The 25,323-nt window shown below is 34.2% G+C and overlaps 3 protein-coding genes and 1 non-coding gene across 13 annotated transcripts; 3 read left to right on the plus strand and 1 right to left on the minus strand.

Annotated features, from left to right (window-relative positions):
• Positions 1 to 1,369: 1,369 nt before the first annotated feature.
• Positions 1,370 to 3,062, plus strand: gbh-2 (Trimethyllysine dioxygenase, mitochondrial). Its single transcript, NM_063392.3, has 6 exons — positions 1,370 to 1,537; positions 1,595 to 1,916; positions 1,993 to 2,164; positions 2,208 to 2,423; positions 2,545 to 2,654; positions 2,700 to 3,062. Exons 1-6 carry the CDS (start codon positions 1,429 to 1,431, stop codon positions 2,998 to 3,000), a joined length of 1,230 nt encoding a protein of 409 aa, NP_495793.2. The 5' UTR covers positions 1,370 to 1,428; the 3' UTR covers positions 3,001 to 3,062.
• On the minus strand, positions 3,004 to 24,547 carry T13H5.1 (the record flags this gene model as incomplete). Of its 9 annotated transcripts, NM_001129168.4 has the most annotated exons (24): positions 3,065 to 3,518; positions 3,617 to 3,775; positions 3,827 to 3,962; positions 4,011 to 4,144; positions 4,292 to 4,375; positions 5,163 to 5,219; positions 6,232 to 6,351; positions 6,654 to 6,791; positions 6,860 to 6,933; positions 6,980 to 7,079; positions 7,584 to 7,700; positions 7,950 to 8,121; positions 11,212 to 11,492; positions 11,541 to 11,678; positions 12,380 to 12,469; positions 12,546 to 12,623; positions 13,011 to 13,126; positions 21,977 to 22,023; positions 22,068 to 22,141; positions 22,547 to 22,606; positions 22,700 to 22,819; positions 22,866 to 22,978; positions 24,259 to 24,357; positions 24,450 to 24,546. In NM_001129168.4, the coding sequence occupies 24 exons, from the start codon at positions 24,454 to 24,456 to the stop codon at positions 3,438 to 3,440; spliced, it is 2,595 nt and encodes an 864-aa protein (NP_001122640.1). The 9 variants fall into 9 exon arrangements, with proteins under 9 accessions (NP_001022346.2, NP_001129824.1, NP_001129825.1 ...); NM_001027175.4 differs by lacking the exon at positions 5,163 to 5,219 and having other exon boundaries at positions 3,004 to 3,518; positions 24,450 to 24,547; NM_001267225.3 differs by lacking the exons at positions 5,163 to 5,219; positions 24,259 to 24,357; positions 24,450 to 24,546 and having other exon boundaries at positions 3,438 to 3,518; positions 22,866 to 22,952.
• 21ur-12701 lies at positions 8,025 to 8,045 on the plus strand. The gene has a single exon (NR_051443.1).
• Positions 9,762 to 11,204, plus strand: M05D6.9 (DB domain-containing protein). Of its 2 annotated transcripts, none has more exons than NM_001027083.4 (7): positions 9,762 to 9,843; positions 9,892 to 10,002; positions 10,167 to 10,261; positions 10,310 to 10,474; positions 10,540 to 10,655; positions 10,815 to 10,929; positions 11,002 to 11,204. In NM_001027083.4, exons 1-7 carry the CDS (start codon positions 9,771 to 9,773, stop codon positions 11,140 to 11,142), a joined length of 816 nt encoding a protein of 271 aa, NP_001022254.1. In that variant the 5' UTR covers positions 9,762 to 9,770; the 3' UTR covers positions 11,143 to 11,204. The 2 variants fall into 2 exon arrangements, with proteins under 2 accessions (NP_001022254.1, NP_001355504.1); NM_001368608.2 differs by having other exon boundaries at positions 9,769 to 9,843; positions 10,996 to 11,202.
• Positions 24,548 to 25,323: the final 776 nt, after the last annotated feature.

A 25,323-nucleotide genomic window follows, 5' to 3' on the forward strand; every position in this document is an offset into this window, starting at 1 on the left:
GCAATTTATGCTTGTTGACTATTATAAACAATTTAAAAAGAATTACAACTAGATCAGAAACCAAGTATTGATTTTTAAACTGAAGGTAAGAAAAAAAAACGAAATAAACACGTATTCTCTCTCAACAACCCAACACTCTCTCTTTCCACTCTAAACCTCACACATTTTGGATCTCTCTCCCACTCCACTTCCCCAGTCTACACTATAATCACCACTACAATTTGTTTACAGTCACACGAACTTTGCACATTTGATGCACCTTTTAGTTCTAAAAAAGTATTTTCCTTGTGAGTTTCTTATCATCTCATCAACAAATTTCTAGAGGAAACCATCTTATCATTCCCTGCAAGCCTAAATCAAAGCTGATTTGTTAAAAAGGGGCGTTCCCATTTCTGGTTATCATTTTTTGATTATTGGCTTGGAAACATAATTTCAACAAGTTGCTGCTGAACAAGGCGGTGGATTTCTGCACAAAATTTGTGACTGTACCATAAAGGAAGCGGAAAAAATCATTCCGAGGGGTTTTAGATTTCTCAAAATTTGTAGCCATAGTTTTGGCAAATTGCCAAATTTTGGAAAAGTAGGAATTCTTGAGAAATTTAGAGATTTGTTGAATGTCTCAACTTTTGGTTGGTTAATTATTATTGAAAAGTGAATGGAATATAAAAATCGTAGAAAAACTATTTTTGGTCGAATTAAAAAAGTATAATATGAGTGTCATTATGATGCGAAGGAAATTGGACACGGGAAAGGAAAACCCGAACTGCCCAATAAAATTATCAACACATTTCAAAAACATTTTTGAAAAGATTTAGCACAATTGAACTGATTTCAAACATTTTCCCCCGGGGTGAGATTTCTTAAAGAATTGGACTGACAACTCAGAAGCACCTGGAAGTCCATATTAGGATGGCAGGATTATAAGATACAGTTGCCCTTCAATTAATTTAAACATCATTTAGTCGATTATTGAAACATAAAATTCAAAACTAATAAAATGTTTTAAATTTCTTCCGCTGGACATAAACCTATTTTTCAGAGATCAATATTTTATTGAAAATAGGCAACATCAATCGATACATTCTAGACACAGTTTGAATCACTTATTCCAGATTAGCGTTTCTCGTTTGCTAATTGAAAAAAGGAGTATATCATTTGAATATTAATCTATAAATTCCTAACACTTTCGAAAACCGCCTTGCAGTCAAACATTACTTTAAATATTCGATTTTTCACGTCCTTGTCATATGACCTATAAATGTCCTTTTTCTTATCTTAGTGGCTGGTATATAACGTGTCTATCTACCATTGTACATGTCTGTACAAAGTTCAATGTAGTTTGGTTCTTCATTTATAAACCTTTTTTTTCGTCATATAATGAAATCTTCTTCACTTTCTCTCTTCAAAATTATTCTTCAGCTAGGTGCCATGATTGTACAAAGAAGGCTTGTATCAGGTTTCACATGGGTTACCGGCTGGAATTTGAAGAATATTCGCTCAAAAAATGATTGCCTGGAAATACGCTATGAGAATGAAGGCCAGTATTTTTAATAATTATTATTTCACTTTGAAATTTATAATAGTTTTCTTATAGGGAACCCGTCGAAATTAATAATGCCGTTCGTTTGGCTCAGGGATCACTGTACTTCTCAGAAACTTTATCATCTTCCAACAAATCAAAGAAAGTCGAACTGCTGTGATATAACAAGCTTATCCAAAATAAAGCATTCCAATCAAGTAATAATTGATGAAGCAACAAATTCACTGCAAATAGTTTGGATCGACGGGCATCAATCAAAATTTAAAATTGGAAACATTATCAGAGAAGGGAAAGTAGAAAAAAATGTCTCAAATGATAATAAAATTTATGAATTATGGAATTCTAAAAGCTTGAAAGATGTACCGCGAATTTCAAAGTGAGTTTAAGTTGACCAATTTGTGGTTTTAAATATTTCTGTAATAAAAATTCAAAATAAATCTTGCGAGTTTCAGATCTACCCTTTCTCTTCAGAGCTTTTCGAAAAACTTAGTGAAGTATGGTGTGATCATAGTAGACGGCGTAGAAGGAACATCAGAAGCGACGGAAAAACTTTGCCAAAGTTTGGTTCCAGTCCATGACACATTTTTTGGCCAATTTTGGGTTTTCAGCAATTCAGCAACAAATGTAATAGCTTTTTTATTGTTGTACGTTCGATTCCATCTTTCAGGACGAACCTGCATACGAAGACACTGCTTACGGAAGCGATGAAATTGGGCCTCATACCGATGGTACATATTTTGATCAGACACCTGGAATTCAAGTGTTCCATTGTCTCACACCTGCAAAAACTGGCGGAGATACGGTTTTGGTAGATTCGTTTTATTGCGCTGAGAAGTTGAGAAACGAAAGCCCAGAAGATTTTGAGATACTTTGCAATACTAAGGTTAGTGATTTTTAATTTTTGCTGCAATATAAACAACATATTTACAAATGTAGTGTTAACTTTCAAATTATGTTCGCTCTTTTGGAATACATACTCATAAAAGTTACCAGATTTTTTCCAGATATCTCATCACTATCTTGAAGGTTCTCCACCAGGTTCTTCTATTCACAGTGTCAGTTTAGAAAAACCAGTAATTGAAAGAAATTCCTTTGGAAATATTACACAAATTAGGTAAATTTTTATTTCAAAAATAGAACCTTCCAAATATATTTACAGGTTTAATCCCTATGATCGCGCTCCATTCTCATGTCTGAATTCATCTGAAGCTTCCGCAGCGGAAACAATTAAATTCTATGAAGCATATGAAAAGTTCTCAAAAATCTGCCATAATCCAGACAACTCTATCGAGATTTCTCTACGACCTGGATCAGTGATCTTCATTGATAATTTTAGAATATTACATTCAAGAACATCATTTCAAGGATATCGACAAATGTGTGGATGTTATTTATCACGAGATAATTTTATGGCAAAAGCCATTCCATTTCTATCAGGGAAGTCACAAACTTCTTTATGAATATTTGAATGAATCGATATTTATTTATGAACCAAATAAATTCTTGAATTAATTAAAAATATAAATATTTATCGAATATATTAAAACAAGAAAGAAAATCACAGACAAAATTGAAGCTGCAGGAAAAATTAAGAGTGAAAAGAACTGAAAGCATTGATTTGATAAACAACCAGAAAGGCTTATCAAAGAGAATACACAGAAAAAATATATGCATACATAGAACAATAATTTTTGATATGTATTAATGTTGTGTGAAAAGTGGAACCATTCTGTACTGAAAGGGTGAGAGGGGAAGAAATGGAAAACGTCTATATTTAGAAATATTAATATTTTACAAACAAAATAAAATCTATCAGAAAACAATTGTTGAGTGAAATAGAACGACCCGTTGAAGGAACTGAATTAAGAATTGAATATTCTCGAAAAAACGAGCTGAATCAATTGCTGTTCACACGTTGATCTACCGCGTTATTTTCATTTTGACGAGTTGTGTTACGTCGACGGAATGAGAATTTACTCTGAAATTTGAGTTTCAGAATGGGATGTTTAGAGTACGTTTAATTTTTTTTCTTTAAATTTTAAATTTTCAGAACTGTGAGTGCAAATGAAAGTATACCCTAAACGAGCTTTTCTCTTTGATTGAATGACGATTTGACGGCGGTCGAGATGTTTTTTGACTGTCCGTATCTTCACTATCTTCTTTGTCATAGATTCGATAGTCGGGATTTGTCATGTACCAATGCAACATCACGTCGTAAAGATATTTATACTCATCCTGAAAATTAACTAACAATAAGGTCAAAGATATTTTGGAATAAGTTTATACCTTCATATCAATCAACTGTGGTCTATTGATCCTCATCATTTTGACTGCATGAAAAACGTCAACTTCATGGTCAATATCCATTTGATCAATGCATATGTTTGCTCCAATGTACACACCAACTCGGGATACTCCGTTACTGGAAAATAATTTTGATGAGCCTTATCATTTTTGGTAATAGGCTTACTGTGACATGACAATAGTTGGTTTGGTTTCTGGACGATCTGGTGCTCTTTTCCTCCAACTTCTGGCCATCTTGATAACATCTATGAGGCCAGTTGTTGACAGTGGGACTTTGTTTTCAATAGGCCACATTCTGACCTGAAATCAACTTTTTTTTCAAGAAAAAACAAACCTAACATCCTCAAAAAACATTTTAAGGTTTATCAATAAATATTTCTGAATTATTTTTGGAATAACAAAGTCAGAAACCTATTTAATTTATCAAATTGTTCATAAAAAACTAACCTGAATAACGCAACAAATTCGAACTTCTGCATCAATTTGTTGATTTTGTGCTCCAGTGGCCATGATGTCGCTGATCATGAATGTCTAAAAACGATAATTTATTAAAGAATTTTAAAAGCTAAAAGTGGAGGGAAAAACCATCACTCTGGTTAGTTTTTGGGATTTTTCTGTGTGAGATGTGTAATTTTTGTTGGTTCTAAGGTTTGGATTTGTGAAACCAGTGAGGTGGCTTAATATATTTGTTGAATTTTATTTTGAAAAAATTCTACAATCAGATACTAGCTGGAAGGGGATTGGATAGAGTCAAACAGTTGGAATCCAGTAACTTTAAAATATGGTTGAAAAATCTTCCCATTTTCAAAAATCACGATTTCCTTAACTTTGAAAAACAAAATTAGCAGAAGAGCTTGAGAGAGAGTTAGACAACGAGAGACACTGAAAGATTAAGGTCATGTTGAGAGAATATGAAACAAGGTCTTAAAGAGATTTCAGAGAATTGCATTCATTTTTTCTCAACTTGAACCTAATGTTAGCGTGATAAGCATTTTGTTAAGGCGCTCCAAACATAACAAAAAATCACAAAAAAGAGACCAGCTTTTGAATTTGTTTAGTTGTTTCTTTTTGAAGATCTGCCTTCTCTCTGCGTATATTTAGAAGACGTTTGATATCGGCTGCTCCTTTCTGAAAAACATGGACCACAAATAAAAGACGTTTGAACTTATTATACTGACGAGACAATGAGACAATTCGGACACAGTTCCCCACCAGGTTCAAAAAGGCGATATCACTGCACTATCAGACGACACGTGGCAAAACACCAAGTGCGTAGTTTAATATTGATTATCACTACGTGACAAGTTGTTTAACTCACTAGTTTTGACACCCCCTTACCCTCAGGGTCGACCTTCATTGGCGGAACCTGGTGGGGCTGCAAAGAATATTTAATTGAGAGAAGTTGGAAATCTGATTTTTTTGGGGGGTACTGTAGGGAATCCAATTTAACCAGTTCAATAGCCAATAAAAGTTCAATAAATTTCAATAAATTTTGGTTTTGCAGATTCTTCGTTTCAGAAAAAAAACTATAATTGGCACTTTTTTTTAAACTTATTGTTCAAAAAAAAAAGTAATCAAAAAATCTAGAGCTATTTTGCAAGCAAAAAATGCCCAGTGGATAGGCATTTTTGTACCTACATAAAGCCCTAAAAAATCCAACGCTTATGTTTGACTTTAGCCTCAGTGAATTCATTGGGTCAACGACACACGCACAAAATCACAAGTTGTAAGTACAATGGAAATTCAAAAGGATTGTTGTTTTTTGGTAATAAAAAAGGAAAAATAAAGCAATGTTTGAATCCAGGGAACGGCGGAATTTTGGGAAATGACCGGAATGTACAAAGGGGTGTTGGAAGCATAGTAATTACTCCAATAACACTTCTAAGTGCACCTCTCGAAATGGATCCTCTGCCGATCGGCTCCTTCGTTTCAGACCAGAACCACGTGGTAAATTCAAAAATTGACTGCTTGAAGTTTTTCGAGCGGGTCTTGGAGGCAATAAATTTGTGGATGGAATTACATCTTCTTCATCAGAAGACGTTGAATCATGTGGTTCACGGAATCTTCCACGATACATTGGTTTAAATCTAAACGATTGTCCGGGAATAATATCCGGGCGTGATTGATAACCAGGAACTCCTTCGAGTGTCGGAATTTTTGAAGCAGAACGCGCGTTCGGTGGATCGATCTGTTTTTCGTTTTAAACTCAGGGAATTTTTTTGGTTAAAAACCCCTGTCTTTGATTTTTCTTTGAGACTTGAAATTAAATTTAAAAAATAAACAAAAACACTCATAATAACCAAAAGAAAGAAGATGAAATGAAAATGGTGTATAGAAGCAAATAAAAGAAAAGTTAAATTTGTTTCCAAAATCATGAAAATACTAACCCGTTTCATTACTTTGACCATATGACTTGTCATTGCAGGATACTGATGATAGTTCATAATTTCAACAATGAATGGCCCATAGTTTGCTTTTCCTTTGTTGTGAATGAACGAGGGATAGTGCTGAACAATTGAAAATATTGTTTAAAATTTAGTGCTCTGGTACTTTCAAATAATTTCTTCTGAATTTTCTGAAGGCAGATACAAAGCCTATTGGCGTGCTTACAAAGCACGAGTTCTACTGAAGGTGACTTACGAACGAGTTTTTATTTGATACGTATGAAACAGATATCTTTTTTTAATACTGGCTTTCTAGAAAGTTTTGTACCTACATGGAAAGTCCATTTAAAAAAAAGTTTTTTGGAAGTTACTTTCCATGATTTTTCTTTTTATTTTAATTTATTTTTACTCAATAAAGAACTCACTCTCTGTGATCCTTGATTGCTCAAATTAACCACCGTGTGGCATGCATGATCATAAATTAAAGTCCAAAACGAATCGACAGTGCTCTGTTTTGGCCATTCTGTTACAATGAATTCGGCTTTTCTAGTGAAACCATCGACCTTAAAGTTAACAAGAATAAATACCAGTTTGTCCATCTTTTTGATATGTTCTTATCAAATTATCTCACCTCAACTGCATTGATATATGTATAGTCTTTACTTTCTCCGTGTAATGTTTGAAGGTATGGTCTTGCGTGGTCCGCTGAAATATGATTATGAACATTTGTTCTATCATTAAAGAAACTTACGAGGTACAACCATAACATCTCGATTCTTTCCTCGATTCTCGAGACGATGCCCACCAGCGCAGTCTCCGATTCTCAATGTAGGCGTCAGATGCATCAGAAGCTGAAATGAACAAAAAGTGATAAAAAGTTTTATTAGTTCGGAGGCCCTTGCTGTGTTTGTGTCAGTACATCATAAACCCTATTTGATACTGTTTCAAATGACCGTATCATAAAGCCTAGTCGTTTTCTGCTTTCATTTAATTAACAGAATTTAAAAGAAAGTGCACCGGGACTTCAGTTTATGAAATAAATGTAGAAGTTTAGAAAACAATAAGAAATCCAGGCTACAGATTTTTTGATTTTTTGTGTTACAAAAATTGATTTCGAAATGCCGCATTAATAAAGAGATAGGATAAAACAGTAATATTTTTATTTTCTGCCTTAGAAAAAATCATTATCGTAGCCTCCTCCATGAAACCCACAAAAAAGGCGCGCTAATCGTCTCATCCCGATCTCGATCCTCACGGATAGTTGTTTTCCTCCGTTTTTCTCTTTCTTTGAATTTCTCTCATTTCCCCATTTTCCTAACTTTCTTCAAATTCCTTAATTATAAATTACTACTAACCTTGTTTTCATGCGTTTCTTGAGTTTCCAGGAGTTCTCGGTTCTTTTTTGCTTTGTACATACTGCTTCGCTCTTTTAGTAAATGCATCTCAATTGGTTGAACATTGCACATAACTGCCTGAAAAGAATTTTTGATTATCAAATATTTTAGTGACGCTCATTTTTATTATTTATTTACTTAAACTCGCACGGGATAGTATATATTTGTAAGCATCCAATATGACTTTCGATACACCTTAATCCTAAATTCTCATAGCAAAAGTATGATTCTCAAGGACATGCCTTCCCCTCATAACAGTGCTTTCATCATAACTTTCTAATCCGTCCCGTTTTCTTCCTCACATTTCAAATGCCCAATCGAACATACCTCTGAAAGTACTTCATAAATGAACATGTACTGTTCGACGCTGTCGATAAGGTGAGGCCTCGAGTTCACCAGCGTTTTGGCATATTCGAAAAAATCCAGTTGTCCTGTCTTTTTCATTAGTTCCAAGTTGGCGTCCAGTGCTAAGAAAGCACCACTCCGACCAGCACCGTTGCTGAAAACACCGATTTTTATTATTTTCATAATAATTCAAATTTATTTTAGTGTATGGACAGAAAGAAAGTTATAAGTTGAGTCAAGTTTTTTATGGCAATTAAGCCTCATTTTCCAAAAGCGAGGTGTGCCATGCATGTATGTAGGTGGGTACAAATATTTTTTGTTCTTGGATAACTTTTCAAAAAAAACAGTACAAAAATTATTTCATTTCCAACATTACGATTTCAAAAAAACATTTTCGAGTAATTTTATATTGACTTTTGTTTTTAAAATCTTCGCATAATCCCCCACTCTCAATTATTGTTTTGTCCGAAAATCTAGATGTCCTCATTTTGACACATTCATCAAATATATTTTTTGTCCAATTCTCATTAGAATTATCTTATTCTGGATTCAATCCAAATCCATAAATCTACCGTTTTCCTCATAATAAGGAAAACGGAAGGACATGGGTTGCATTAATTGAATGTGAGAGAAGTTGAAACTTTGACTGCTAATCGTATGCCCTCTTCAGTCATTCCATTGACTCCGAAAATGACTTAAGATGCCGCTTTTCGATATCAAAAAAAGGTGGCGGAATTCGAAATCAGAGCTCCGCCCATTTTTTTCTGGATTGGAAATCTCTTTTTTGTTTCAATCATTGTTTCAATGATTCAGGTGTAAATCTGGAAGTTCTTTGAAAATTTTCAGTGTTTGTTTAAATAAATAATAAATAAAAATTTAATTAAAGATTTTAGTTATAGTTAATCATTCAGGTAAAAAATATCATTAAAAAATAAATACTTCAAACCCGTGCAATACTGAACTCTTTATTTTGCATTAAACTTTAGCATTAACAACTAATATAATTCTAAATTGTTCCACAACTTGAATGGATAATAGTTTAAAGAAAAGTTTTCCAAACTGAAAATATTATGAAAACAGTGGCATTTAGATTGTCATCCTTCCATAAAGCCAGAATAATTTATTTCTCAAGATGCGTGTATTATGACTATATCTGATTTACTAGTGACCAGTTGTAGAATTCGGATAGCATCTGCTTTACCAACTGTTCTCTTCGGTTTTTTCTTCTTTTTTTTGAATAGCTCGTTGTAATTCCTCATCTTTTTCCTCTCGACCTGTCTCTTCAGATGACATGTAATTATGGTCGAAAAAGGTAGAAACTAGGTGGAAAAAGAGTGACAGGCAGACTGAAGACCAAAAAAAATTGGAAAGCATACTCAAATTTTGTAGCTGTTTTTTTCCGACGGCTGGGGGTAATTTGTTGTTGAAAAATTAGAGGGTACTTCTTTTTTTTTGAGAAATTTGTTATTTTGCAGAAGTACCAGCATTTCATTTTTCATTTTCTCACAAAAACTTTTTTTGTTTTCAAAACAATTTTGGCAAAAAGATCATTAGGATTTTCTCAAATTACATACATTTTAACTTTAACAACAAGTATTTCCGAAAGTTTGCAACCTCTAAATAACACCTTTCAAATGTCTTAAAGTCAATTTTTCCCCATTCCATAACTTTTTTTCTAATTTCTGCGACTTCCGTCCTTCAGACAGTTTTTCAAGTTCAAGTGTCCCCCACAATTCACACCAATTTTCCATCTCGTCCTTTTGACCGTTTCGTGTACGTTTCCCCACTGTTTCAGTTTTACAGATGCAGCTATGCCTTCTCACATTTTTTATTCTTATTTTGTTTAGTTTTTTGGTAGAATCCAGAATTCCAAGAGGTAAAACATAAAGTTACCACCCTCAATTCACACTTCGAAAACTTTCAGCACGATATCGAAAACGTGGTCCAACAGGCTTTTCTTTGGCTAGAATTCAAAAAGAATATGATGAGGACTATGATTCTACCGATGACTCGAGCACTAGTCGGAAAAGTTCAGGTAAAAGAGAAAAGAGACACTATAGATACCCATCTAAATGGTCACTTTCACTTACACTTTCTTTTGAAATTCTTATCCCATCTAGACGCTTTTTCTGTTTTTTGTTGTCTTATACATTAAAAGGGTGAGAAAAAGTGCAAAACGGGACAAATTCTCGTTTTCAGTAGACGGGTCTCGAAGACGGGATGAGGTTGTGAATGATGCGAAATGTCTACAGAAGTGTAATAATCAACTCAATATTGGTATGGATATGGTTAATGTAAGTCTTTTTGAAGAACTATAGCCAACTATAATGAATATATTCAAGGCTCATATGGCATTCGGAAGCATAGATGTTCCTAGTGTTGTCGAAAAAAGAGATCTTGAAATGTTCTGTATGCTAGATTATCAACATAGTCAATGCATTGATGAATGCGGTTATTCAGTACAATTCAATCTTCGTGAATATGTCTGTCGAAATCGGTTCCCCGAGGTTAGCTTTGTTTTCGTCAAAAAGTTTAATTCTTTCAAATTTAAAAGTTTTTATTCTTTTGCCAGATGTTGCAACATCTTCCATGTTATGCAAGGGCGGCACCAGCACTCATTCGTCATTGTAGACCACGATGTGGAGGTTATAAAGCTTTGGTGCACACACAAGATGGGTATTCACAGAGGTTTGTTTTTTCATAGAACCCAATGCGACTGATTTGAAACGGAATCTAATTTAAAATGTGATAACTTTCGTTCAAAAGATCAGAATATCATAATCAGACTATTGAACTAAACTAAATGAATTGACTAAGACTTTAAAAGTTGAAATTAAAACACTACAGATGTCGACAACTTCTATGCGATCATACGTGCTCGACATACATTTTGAAGAGGTTGTGTCCTGAAGAAACAGGCATCGCTGCGGCAAATTATCTACTGGAGTTTACCAGACTGCAGGTATGTCCCAGTTCAGAAAATTAAATGGGAATCAAAGCCCCATATTTTTACAATAAAAGTAATAAGTTTGAGGTCGATTACTGGATGAAAGATTTTACAAAACAAGCAAAATCTCGAGTTCCTCTAACATGCCGAAAAGTTCAATGCAAAGATTTCAAGTTGGCTAACTGTCGAACACAAAAACGATATCGAAAACGAGTTGTTGATAATTAAACTGCCAATTTTATGTAAAAATATTATTTACGGGTCATTTTTGAATAAAACAATTTTTATTTAACTAACCTGCAATGTACAACCATAGGTGCCTCAACTGGATTCTTTTCCATAAACTGTCGAACACGTCGACGAAGTTCAATGAATGCAGAAATGTATGGAAATGAGTCAAGTTCCCATTCGGTGAAATGAAAATGTTTGACTATCCGAGTCTCAATTGATTCAGGTGTTGTTCTTGTCAGTTTGAATGTTCTGATCACAAAATGAGAATATGTTTTTACTTCTGTTGTTTCAACTTCAATTTCTCGAAATTGAAACTTGGTTAGTGGCCAGTATTGTAAGCACATAACCTGTAAATTTGATATTTTTTATGTTTGTCAACATTTTCTGGAACTTACCCTCATAAAATCGAAAACCTTCGTAAGCATAACAATACAATTAGATCCTAATTCCCAAACCATTCTCCAGAATTCGGCGTTCATTGGTTTTGTTCGAACAGCCTGAGTTACCACGTATGCTTTATCCCGTAGCCAACTCTGTAATATGTCTTCATTTCAACTCTCTTGCAAACGACTCATCAAATTTTTTAACACGATTTCGATTTATTCGCAGAAAAAAGAACATCGTCATAAATTTGTTTTGCAACGGGTGTAATAAACCCCCAAACAATCGCGTGTTCTTTTTTTTTTTGAAAGACACCTGACATACAGACTCAAAATCATGGAGCATAAGAGAGCAAGGGGCACAATTATTTGATCGCATGTGTTAATATCCGTCTCACTCGTGGTAGACGACCGAAAAGATGCAATTTATCATTTGGGGACGAGATATTTCACACGTATTGAGAAAATAAAAAATAGCGCCCACATAATGAAAAACAAATATTTTGATTCAAATTTGAAAATAGAACGTTTTAAATTATTTTAGAAGGAAATGACTTTTAAACCTATTACTAAATTTTTTTAAGTCCGGGATCCATTTCAAACCTGATTTATAAATTCATCTTAAATATGACCCTCCTCAATTTAACTTTAAAAAAATTATCACGCGGTCGAGTTAAAAAAAAAATTCAAGCCAAAATAGGTGTAGTTGCGTCATGCCTGTAGGCAGGCGGATATTGTTTTCATTCGACTTTAAAAATTTTTTTTTAAATACTTGTGACATTTCAATGATAAAAAACCTCAAGCTGGAGTGAAAAACATTTTTAAAATTTTTAATTTTCGAAGAACCAACTTACATTTACATAACTGGCATTTATATAATGCGAATTCTCATCTCCATCTATCCTAGGAAGTATCACACGATTGTAATCGTACGGAAGTGTATCCTGAAAGAAAATATTTTATAAATTGATAAACTGGGTAATAATTTGAAAATCAGATAAATCGAGCACAAGTCCTTACCGGATATGGATTCCTATCCATCATTGTACTTCCAACGTCACAACGGCATTTATTGTTATCAATGGATCGATTTACCATCTGGAATTTAAAATATCGGTTTTTGTGTTTTTTCTAGAAACTGTATTTAAAGAAAATGTATACACGACTTCTAATTTTGTAAAGATCCCTTTTTTTTGTGAGAAAAATAGGTTCACCCGTTATTTTTATGTGTTTTTTTCGTTTCGTCTCTGACGATGAGGTCCCGGTACTTAATCATAGAGGATGGCTGCTCCCAAGGATCGAAACGATTTGTCAATGGAGCAGTGAGTGAATGAGAAATAGTATTGGGGGACACTTTTTTTTGATTTAGAGACAATTCAAAACAGTCGATGACTCGAATTCTGTACAGAAATTAAGCAAATAAAAATGGCTCCAAAGTAGGGGTTGACTTATATTTTCAACTTTTGAGGAGAATAAAATACTCACCAAGTATTCTCCTTTAAACAATATTCGTTTTTTCCTTCTTTCCTGTACATACGCCACAAATTTGCTTGCATCCACAGGAGATGTCGGAACTGCCTGCATCGCTTTCTCTTCTTGTACTGAAAAACAAAAAAGTATTGAGAGAAATTGAATCGAATCCCCTCTTGAATTTCCCTGTTCCCATACTTCCTCCCTGCTCACTTTCATGATACCGATCAACAGTTTTACTGCCATATTCCGCGCACCATTCGAATAGAATTCGCATTTTTCAAGAGCAGAAAAATTCTTGAAAATTTATAAATCTAGCCGCGTGGCTGCTGACTTTCGTATAAAAAATATAAGGAGGAGTCGAGAATAAACATTTTGGGGGGTGCCCACCCCCATCTGTCGACTCTTCTTTTTTTGAATTTTAATAGCACCCGGTCTATTTGAACAAACAGGAAATTTGATTTGTTGACTACTGAACCCTCGTGTTTTATTTTATTTCAAAAAAGGGATTGGCATAACTAAAAAGGGTTAAAAATAATATTTATTTATTGAGAACAGTTTAGGTGTGAACAACCAGTTAATTATTTATCCAAAATGTCTAAAAACTGGTACAGTGTGGTATAGAGATTTAATTTGAAAATGCTCCAAATAAAGTTTTTGTAGGTTTATTTCTAAATATTTTTTTCAGATATTTGAAACCAAGGGGTTTTCACTAAAAATCCCGTATTTTATTAACTTGTTTTTGCATTTAAGTTTACACAAGGTGCACTTTTCTTGTCCCTACATACGTCACTTTACTCTCCAATACTTATCAATAAATGAGTTCCGAGTTTAGGTTACAGCACTTGCGGTGTGGAGCATTAGTGCGCAGCTGTCACAGAGTTGCAGGAACGAAAAATTGGAAAACGGAACCTATCTGATGGTTTCTGACATATTTCCCTAGTAGAACTTTGGCAGAAAAGATTTACAACGTTTGTGATTGAAAAATTAAACATTAATGAAAACTAGACATTATATAATGCTGAACAACAAAAGAAATTATGTAGAAACTCTTACCAAGTTGAAGTTGCTTAGAGAAGTTTCCAGGTGACATGGCTTGCCATGTCTTCTGAACTTTTCTTCGCCTTTTTCCCTTTTTTGATTGTGGCGGATTGAGATTTCCAGTTGACTGAGACGCCCGTTCAGGATGTATGTACTGTGAGGATCCAGGCGAAGGGGAACCTCTAAGAGCATCCATCACTAGACTCAACTCAGAGATACTTTTCCTCCGAAAGTCATCAAAAACTTCGGAAAGTTCTCTTCGCCGGCTCATCGGGCTCTCCGGGACTGTGAGCAAGTTTCTATTGTTACTAGAATCATAATCGTTGGATGGTCCCGGTTGTTGGTGCGCATTGCGCTGCGCTGCAGATGAGAATAAAGACTTCATAGACGCGTCATCGGAATTTTCAGATAATTATCAGTGAATCGACGATTCAATAGATCAATCGATAACTGATGAAAACGGATGAGTAGAGAAATGGAGCACAATAAGAGGAGAGTAAGAGTGAGTGTGCTTCTTCTCCGGTCTTATCCTCGTTCTTCTTCTTCTGCCTGCTTCTTCTCAGTTTCTTTACCTTGGTTTGCCGCATCCGCGGGCGAGTCAAGGCAAATGTACCTATCCAAGAGAGACGCAGCCTACTGACGACAGCTGCGCCATGTGCCGTGAGATGCTCTCCGGGAAGCAGGAGATGCTCCGGGAAACAACTCCAAAGAGTAGGAGGTTGGGATGCAGAGACATGAAACAGAAGGCTGTATAAGCAGAGAAACAGAGACAGCGACAAAATGAACCATGGGATTCGGGCGGCTCGGTGCGGGAGCAAAGGCACAGGGATCGCCGCCGTCGCCGCCACCCCGTTGATTACTTCTTATCACTTTGAGTGCATTCTGTTCAAAAAGGAAAGGGATAGGTGATCTGTAGTAGTCTTTTTCAGCCAAGGATTGAGTACGACGATAGGCATCCCACGTATTTTTAATGCTCAGTGGAGCAATGCAGTTTTACTAGTCTCCTAACTACGGTTTTAATTTGTCTTAATGCATTTTTGACTATCAGCTGCTGCCGTAGTAAAGTTCTTGCTCAATATGTCCAGACAAAATTACAATAGTTCACTGAAAACGTACTCAGCGCGGTGGAAGTTGAAGGTCTGAGTCCTGGAATCAACTCACTGATCGGTGATTTTGACCGTAGCGAGTGATAGGATGCAGTCAGCAGGGATGTCATGCTGTAATTGATAGAAAAAAGAATGTGTTGAGTGTGAAATTGAGAGTATAACAAAAAAGCTATGACGAAAGCGAAGTCCACTTTAGAAAGGTGAAAAATGTTTATGCTAATATTAATAAATTTTTCCCCATTGGGCGAAGCAGTTTTTGTCATTTAAACCGAAAAAATAACTTTGCTAAGCTACTGAATTATTAATTATGAATAATTTCACTAATATAGAAAAAAATACAAAAAAATATATGAAAATGTGAGACAACGATATTGGATAAATGGTGAATACGTCACCTCTTCCCTTCATATCGTTCATCTACAATGTTTGTATTTGAAGACGACTTCTTTTTTCTTATTCTTCTTCCGCTTCGTCTTCTTCACTCGAAATTTGATACGATTCAAAATGGGCCATATGGTTGTGGTGGTGTGGAAGACCAAACACAGGAAATGAGCCAATTCAACGCAAAAACGAAAACGAAGAAAACGAAAGATGAGCGAAAAAATACGAAATTACATGTCAAAATCGGATATAAAGAAACATCGTTCTTCGTCATCGGGTTCTTGAAATTGTCCGTTCGGGAAGATGTCACATTTTGAGACGAAGATGAAAAGGTTTGAACGGGCATTTTTTTCGCGGGATTCAAAAATTCTAAAAGCTACATGTTGCCTACTTTGATATAATTATATGGTAAGGTTACTGTAGATGAGTACAATGTTATTCGGGCAATCACTTGTGTCAATCATTAGGTTAAGTGTTTACTCTCAGTGAGTTAGAGAAGTTATAGATTTTACAAAGTACAAGCTTATACTGTACAACCCTAAAAGTAGATGAAATTGTTGAGCATTTTTTTTTTCAAAAAAAAAAGGCTAAAGACAATCAGTTCAAAGCCTGGGCGTCGTCGGGAGCCGCCGGGAGCCGCACAAAAGTGCTGGCGGGAAGAGGAGAAGAATCTGCGGGAGATTTGAAATCTGATACGTACGATATGACATACATTTGTTGTTCTTTTCGTTCTTCTCGAGTAAATTCTCTTTCATATCCATTGTCCCTTCAATTTTTGTGTAAAATTTAAAATATACTTTTGTAGATTTAATTTCATTCAGGGGTTTCGCTTGTCTTTCAGTTCATCTTCAAACCGAAAATAGCCAGAGTAAGTCGAAAGACTAATTAGGAGAGAAGGCAAAAATGGAAGAATTAGGTAAAACGAAACATTTTCTTTTTCGGGAACTTTTTTTGTGGAGGAGTTTTCCTTTTCTTTTTGCAAATGAAATATGAACACTTGACTTCACTTTGAAGTTGGATTATGAAAACTAAGTACTTCTGGACAAAGTACAGAAAAGATTAGATGTGTCCAGTATAATAAAAAAAAAGACGCTTGCGAAACAAAAAGAAAAGCTCGACCTCAAAAAAAGTGACTAAAGTTTCAATATAGGAAGGTGCCAGATTTAATAATTTCTTTTCAAAACCCAGTGGGCTCTTGCAGTGAAATTTAAATATAATGTATTGATTAACCTAAATCGGAACCTATATTATTTACCAATTTGAAAGTTGAAGGTAAAGTAAACTTCCAGGGAAGTTTTTGTTGTTAATAAAAAAAATTTCGAGCAAAACTCACATCCAATCACAAACTCGCTGATACTTTTCTTCAATAATCCAGGCTCGGCTACAGTAGCTACAGTAATACTATGCAAGTTATGTAGACTATGCATCGTTTCACTTCGAATTTTGCTTGGTGACACTGTAACACTTCTCAAGTGCTTTGGAAAAAAGTTTCTCAAATTTTCAAGACGACTTCTTGGGCGGAGTCGCTTCGGTGATGCTTGTTCTTGTTGAAGAGGTTCCACAGATGCACATTGACGAATTAGTGCACGACGACGGACGGGAGAAGTGCTGCCTTCAGAAGATGTCGATGGAACTTCTTCGGACTTTGCCTTCTGAAGGCTCACGCCTGGGTTAGTGATGTGGAAAGTGGGGGTTAACATCTGAAATGTGTCGTTATTGGGGAAATGAGGGAGTGGATTTAAAGCAAACGGTAGTTTGATATCGTGAAAGTTATAAATTGACAAAACAAAGAAAAATGCTAGAGTTCGTATATTCATACTGTAGGTTCAAGTATTTTATGTTCTTGGGAACTTATGATACATTTTTTAAATAATTTTTGATAACATCAAAGTCATATCCCTTTGGATCACTTGTGCTAGTGTGAATTTGTTTATGAACGGAATAATTTTTGAACAGTATAAACGGAACTACAAAAGTAAATTACATATCCGATATTCTAAGGTCCTACAAAGTATACTTTAACTATCAATATTGCACCCATATTACCGCACTTCGATAGTTTATATCTTGGTTGTCTTTAGTTTTTATCAAATTTTTATTTCTAATGATGAAATATAGAAAAAAGATTCTATGCGTATATCAATCAAAAATTGTTAGCTTTATATAAACTGTTAGAGTTAATCAATTTGGTGTGCTAAAATAAATATACAGAAAAAACAAAGAACTGATTGTTGAAATCGGGAGAAATGCTGTCTGCCACCATGTCAAAGAATAAACTAAAAAAGACAAAAACGGACCTAAAGAGAAGAGAGGCGGCTGTCAAAACACATATACTCCCTTCGAAACAAAAACATTTTTATGTGGAATTTAAAATTTACGATTTCTACTTTTTTCGCAAAAATTAGTGTTACGTCACACCATTTTTCTTTCAAATAGTACGGAAAACACTCGATCAAAAAATCAAAAATATGAGTGGAAAATATATGATATTTCTATATTAAAGTGTGATGTATCTGACTCAATAGGCAAAAAGAAGGAGAACATTCAAAACCCATTTGAAATGCATTCGTTTTTCACCATTTTTCGTATTTTTCAATGATTTTTCACTCTTCGCTTGTTTTTGGGTTGTTGTTGTGAAATAAAAATCCGATAAAAATGCGAGGATTTGTTTTATTTTAAAACAAAAAATATATAGAAAAAAGGATCCGAGCGAATATAAAACAATGCGCACATACGAGCTTGTTGTATATTTATGAAATATGTGAAATGAGCCGTAAAAACGAAAAACTGCTGTGGAACATTCATATAAGCTTCACCTCTCTTTTTGTGTGTTTTGCACATAAAAGTGAAGATAAAAAGTATCAAATACCATTAATTGAAAATAATTGACAGATCTCGGGTACATCCCATTGGTATGTATTAAAAACTTGAAATATTCAAAAAAAAAAATAGGTGTTGAATTTTGAATTTGAGTTTATTTAACTTAAAAGAAGAAATGAAAAATCAAGAGCAATACAACATAAGAAATTTGTTAAATAAAACGAGACGAACCCTAAAAGAGTTGAAAACGGTGAAGCTTAATTACACAATAACTTTTTAATACAAAAGTTTGGTGTCAGAACAGCTTTCCCAGCTTTTTCGACTTAGTCAATTACTTTTGCACGCTGTTGCTCCACTTTGAAAGGAAAAAACTGTTCATTTTGAAAATATCATTAGACAATTAATTACACTATGGACGAAACATTGATTTTTATTTCTTGCGATGACAACTCTTTTTTAAAAAACAAGAGACAACTATATGGCAAGTTTTACAGTTTTTCACAATATTGCCTCAAGGGATATGGGCATTTAAAAATTTGTTGTAATACTTTCAAAACAATTTTCGTCAGCTGTGTCGTAGTCGAAAAATTTCTGGTGATTTTTATGAAATTGTAATTTCCTTCTTATTTTCATTGAATTCCACATTCAAACTCTATTTAGAATGCATTGGGAGGGATCGAGATGTCAAGTTGAATTAGATGGATTATACCAGGATCTACAAGACAATATGAAAAATTGGTTGGTTTGAAGAACCTACCATTTCTTGAAGATTATGAGTAAGATATCAAAAGATGTAGTAAAATAAGGGAGAAAGAGTTGTTAGTCTTCCTCGTCTACTGCTCAACTTTTCGTTTTTTGATATATATCCTCAACATCCTATAGGGCCACATATGGGTGTGTCCCGTGGAAGAGTTGTGTGTGTGTGTGCATGTGTAAAACGTTTCCTCCGTTGGGAAATAGACGACAAAATGTCTTCAAAAGAGTTAAGAATCATCATGTTGGAAGAGTCGTTCTGTTTTAATCTAGGTACCTCCCATGACAATCATGGCTTACTTCTCTATTTCTTCGTTTTGTCTTTGCAATGTCGCGTGTTCCCTTTTCAGATTCTTGATTTAGTGCTCTTTTGAACGCGTCAGACTAACTCCGTCAATTCCCTAGTGTTCTTTCAATCTTTGAAGTTTGTGTTCTAGTTCATAACTTTCTAATTGTAATAAATGTCTGTGAGTTTAGAACTTATTTCTAATGGAAAACATTATAAACCGTATTTCCTCTTTTTGTTCCGATTGCAAGACTATTTTTTTGCTGCTAGATTGTTGCCAGAAAGTGCAGAATGTCCAAATTATTTTTTTATTAGGGAAATTGGGTGGAATGATTTTTCAAATGATATTTATGGAAACTGTGTTTTTTTTTTGGTTTCCAAACTATTTTCCGTGAATTTAAGACTAAATTTACACATTGGAAAATGACTTTCGGATTTTAGAAGCTTAAAATTGGAAATTGATGTCTTAATAAAAACATGTTGAAAGAAAAAATCAAGTGATATCTAAAAAGTCGATATCTAAAAATTGCAAAACTTCTGACACATCTATTATTGAAGTATTTCGTGTGGTGGTTTTCAATAGTCCCATGGGAAGTGAGTCGGTGTGACTTTTGTCAAAAGAAAAAAGAGAAAAATACGTATATGTTTGTGTGACGTCACTCACTATATCACTTTTATTGCAAAAAAAGTGGGTCAAAAGAGCAGTTTTCTTCTTTTTCTGTAGTGCGTAATGGTGATTCTTTGCACTCTTATCTCATGGTATACTACCACTTGAAACAATACACAATCAATACAATACGTAAAAGAAAAGTACAGTTTGAAACGCTGAGAACCATGAAAAGTCATGAGAAGTCATAAAAAATGAGACAGAAGAAAAATGGAAGAAAATGCGGAGAAACACAAAACAACTAATTAGGTTAAAATGGTTGGACGGAGAAAAACGAATATCTAATTTCTGTGGAAGACTCTTTGAGCGCCAAAATGTGACAAGCTGTTATGCTCGCGCACAAGACATTTACTTTTTGGTAAAAGTTTGATACGCCAAATGAAAAATAATCATACAGCAAAAGACGAAAACTGCAGTCATCAAGAATAGTAAGAGTAAAAGATTTGAGGTTTATGTTTACGATGGATTCTAGTATGACTCGTATGTCAAAATGATTTATGTGCATGAAGAAGAATATTCATGTTGTGTTCACGTTGCAACGCCTGTTTTATTTTAATGTATTCTTCAGTGTTAATAATTATCATACAGTAATTTTTTACAATTTCGAACTTACTATTAGACTGCAGCGCCACGAGTTAATACTGATAATGTTCGGTTTCCAATACTTGGCTTACTTTTAATAATCAAAGTTTAAAAACTTACAGTGTTCAACGGTATTCACAAAATTTTGTGTGCTCCTCGACGCGGTTCTTTCATGAATGTTTCTGTCGATCCATTTTGACAAGGAATTTAGAATTGAAATATGAATACGTAAAAGACATCTTGATGCTCTATTCTTCTTTTTCTTGCTCTCTTTCAACTGAATCTCTTCATCATCTTCAATGTCTTCGTATGTCTTGGGCTTCTTGAATTTCAACAGATTCCAGACAAAACATTGACAATCCATGATGATTTAGAAAGGCAAGAAGTGATTGGATTGGCACGAGTCTACTGGCTGACAATCTGGTGCTCATTGTTCTATATTTCTGTGTCTCTTTCACTATTTCACTATTTTTTGGTTACTGTAGAGACATATGCGCGTCAAGTACTCAACTGCTCGCTTACAATTTTGAACACAAACATGAAGACGAGCATTTAGAGATATACAAAAACCTACAGACGCAGAGAGATACAGTTGATAGGGAAAACGTTCAAGATGCCAAGAAAACGGTTAGAACAACACGACGACATAGATACTTATCACCATTCACACGTAATACCTCGTGGAACAAATATTGGATGTTATGGAGGCGCGCAACGATCAGTGTAAAGATCAATTGGTTTTTTTTTGAAAGGTAATAGGATCACTTTTGGCAACTCAATATTGCCACAAACTGTATATTCTCTTTAACTTTAACTTTGAAACCCCATCAATATTGATATGTTCATTGAAACAACCATTGGGAGTTTATGGGATTTTTCGTTATTATTGATTTTCGGACTGTCTGTTACGGGAACCCCTCATCGCTTTCTTTAATTTTTTGAGTGACAATAGGTTATGAAAAACGGGGGGTACGCGGCGAAGTTCCCACCTGTAAACATTGACTGTAAAGATTATTTCAAACCCCATTACATGAATGCTTAAAATTATTTTGTTGATGTTTTTTTTTTTAATTTTAGGATGTTCTTTATTCTCGGACTTACTAACATACCACAGTCGTTTTAACAATTGATTAAAACCATCAACAACTCATTAACTCTATTCAAAGTTCAACTGTTCATTTTTAATTTTTTCCCCTATATATGTGACATATTTGATCTACGTGAACCTTGACATTTTCTTGATCTCTTGTTTGTACACCATGTTGCAAGTGTACTTCAAACTATTCGAAACGTTCCTACATTCCTCTATCCTACTGTCCTACTTTAACTTTCAATGTAAACTCACTTATCATCTTTTTTGCCAGCTTTTTCGCAATCGCCTCCTCCTTCTCTCTGAAAAGTTCCTTATGCATACGATTTTTAATTTGCAAACTCACTGTTTTTGGGACAATCCATAGAGCATGGAACGTAATCCCGGCTCGGCATCTCGAACACTTTTTGATTTCCTTGCCTTAAATGATATGATTTCAAAAATGGATTCAAGAAAATTTTAATATTAGTTTTAATCTGGACAATTTATAAACAACACAAAGTCCAGCTCACATTTAAAAAAAATATTTTAACACTGAAAAACATTGTACTGTAAATAATTTTCATATTTCTAAAAAGGGTTCTTTTTTTCAATTGTCAATTAATTTTTTAAAAAACGAGGTTTGTTAGAGACACCAAAAGACAATCAGCTTTAGACGCAGACAAAAACGTCACTCATCAGTAATCAGTAAATGAGACCGAGAGAAAACTGACGTACAGACATAAATACAATGTAACAAGAAACGATGATTGATTGTTGAATTGTGAGCACAAAAGCCAGTTTTAATAATTGAGAACATGAACATCAATAATCTACTTACGATACCTTAGACGGTTTGAATAATCTCATCATGATGTGGTCCATACTTTTAAATTTTCTTGGTGGCTAAATTAATATTTTTATGTAAAGAATGAGTATTTCAAAATAAACATTTTAATTAAACTTTGATAATTTAAATCAGGTAAACCATCAACTCACTCTATTAATTCCTTCAATTGGTTCCCCATTCTCATTGAAATATGCAGATGATGAGGGACGACTTCGTCGGATTGACGAAGCAGGTGTAGAGTCTCGACGACTGCTCCGCCGAGAATTTATCTGAAGTTTAAAAATGTATTTGTATAATTTCGAAAGTATAACTAACCTCATTGATATTATCAACAACGTCACTTGGAGAGACAACAAAATCGTCACCTTCTTCGTTTCGCACACGAATCGATACAGATGCCATTGGATCTTCGAGCTCGTCCTGGTGTTCTGTAACAATAATTCTTTTAAAAAATAAATGCCTAAAATTTGGAAGTATTACATATATTGGAATTTTTCAAAATGTACCAAACATTAGCATATGCATATGATTAGTTAGAAATTATAACTTACTGATGCATAATTGTGTTAATCTATAAAAATATATGTACAGTCATGAAAAATATGAAAGTCTTGTTATTTTTAAACAATGCAGTAGGTGAGTTCATTTCAAGCTCAAGAATGCTAACTAAGTAAGTAAATATTATCGTAAAATTATTTAAATGTCCAAAAAAATTCGATACAAAAAATAAAAGAAAAGCAGTTACTGAAAAACAAAACGTTACAATTTTTAGAGTGTCAACTCTTGGAAGAAAAACCCACAAAACTGTGTTACACTTGACAAAAAAGTTGCGAAAAGTCAAAGGGTGTGGTTTTGAGAAAATCATTGAGGTACGTAAACTTTAAAAGCCAATATCAAATTTAAAAATTGTATTGAAAATGAAGAAAATAAGTGAACTGTGAAATTGGGGGTAGACTGTCTACTTCAAAGGAATTCCCCCCTTGACTTGCAACTATAAAAACACTCTAACCCCAGTGTCAGCAGAAAGGCATTCAAAAAAACGTTGTGGAAGATATACAGTGCTTTCGGAGCAGAAGCCCCTGGGTGAGCCGACGGAGCGAAGAGCAACACAAATATTATGAGGACGATTTCGCCGGCTTTTTGGGGACGGCACCCCCACTTGAAATTTTCCAGAAAATAGTGTAGGATTGAGAGAGTCGAAGAGAAAAATAAGAACTATGATCAGAGAAGGGGTGAGAATCGGACAAACTGACTTAGAGTTACAATTGATATTTGGAAAAGGTAGAAATATTGATTAAATTGAAAAAAAGTGGAGTGGAACAATGTAAAATTGAGAACAATTGGAAAAATTGGAAGAATGCGGAAACTTGAAGCACTTTCTTCAGAAATAATAGAAAATTATGAAGGACCCTTAAAATATTTGAAGTAGAACAAAAGAGCACACAAATGTCCGAAGCAGAGGAAGATTATTGATGGAAGTGTGAAATTTAAGACAAAAATGAAAACAACAGCAGAAAAAGAAATCGAGAAATAAATTTATCAAGGTAGGATAATTTAAATGTTTCAATTAACTATCCCTTTAATAATCAGAAAATCAGAATATAACTTAGAGAATAATAGGCACGTTAAACATTTACCAAAAACGTTTTATGACAGGTATTACAACATAGACATTCTGGATCCAGATGAGCAAATAAAAATGGCTTACCATCATGAGGACTAACAAGACCATTTCCATTCATATCCAACTTTACATCCTTTGGCTTTCGTCGAAAAAATGAAGAAAATTTGCTTGTGCTGTTTGATTCTGAAAAACACCGAATTACTTTAACTGGTTGAAAACATTTTAGTGTGATTTACAAAAGACTATTTTTGCATTTTATGATAAAGTTGACCTACCAATCATTTCGAGCTTTCTACAAAAACAAACTCAATAATAAATATGAACCAGAAGCATGAAGATTTCTTCGAGTTCAGCAAAAATCTTATCTGCAAAAATAGATCAGTGATTTTGTTGTGGTTTTTGCTTGACTTGTCAATCCAGTCATATTTTGAGGTTCAAGGGGGCCCGGTGATCCAATAGTGAGAAAAAGAAGAGAGAGTGTGAGAGTTGAAGAGAATTAGAGACATTATGAGATGAGTTTATGAGATGAGTAATTTATGAAATGAGTTGAAGCATTGTTGGGAGGGAAAATGATATTGGAACGGAAAACTGAAAAAAAACAAAACGTCACTGATAAAATAAATCAGATTAGAAATGAAGAATATTATTTAAGAATATTATAAGCAAGGAAGCAAAATTCCTTAATAAAAAAGCAAATGGGAAAAGAAATTTGAAAGTATCAACATGGATTTTTCAGTATGTGATCTTTTTCATTCAAATGTTGGCATCTAAAAAGGAGCATCAAGTGCAGAGAAAAGACCATCACGAGTCCCAGAAAAAATTTAAAAATTAATGGAGTTTTCTTGATGAAAGATGAAGAAGCATAAGACGGCACTTGTGATGTCCCGAGCAGGTTTCCGGTTGGTTGTTTTATATCAGTTCAAAATTTAAAAAAGAAAAAAAGGTGCAGCATTTGAAAATTTAATCAATGCTGTTTTTATGTAATGTTTTCAAGATGTTAAATTTCAATAGGTTGGTAAAAATTCTGGTTGTAAACGGAAAAAAAGTTTGGGACAAAAAAGTTTTCCACTCGGGCGTGAATTTACAATTTTTCAGGAACACATAACTCACTCATAGTCCGAGAAAAATGCAAAAAACGGGTTAAACGAA

This window comes from Caenorhabditis elegans, chromosome II (genome assembly GCF_000002985.6).
Source record: "Caenorhabditis elegans chromosome II".
In the NCBI taxonomy this organism is placed as follows: Eukaryota; Metazoa; Nematoda; class Chromadorea; order Rhabditida; family Rhabditidae; genus Caenorhabditis; species Caenorhabditis elegans.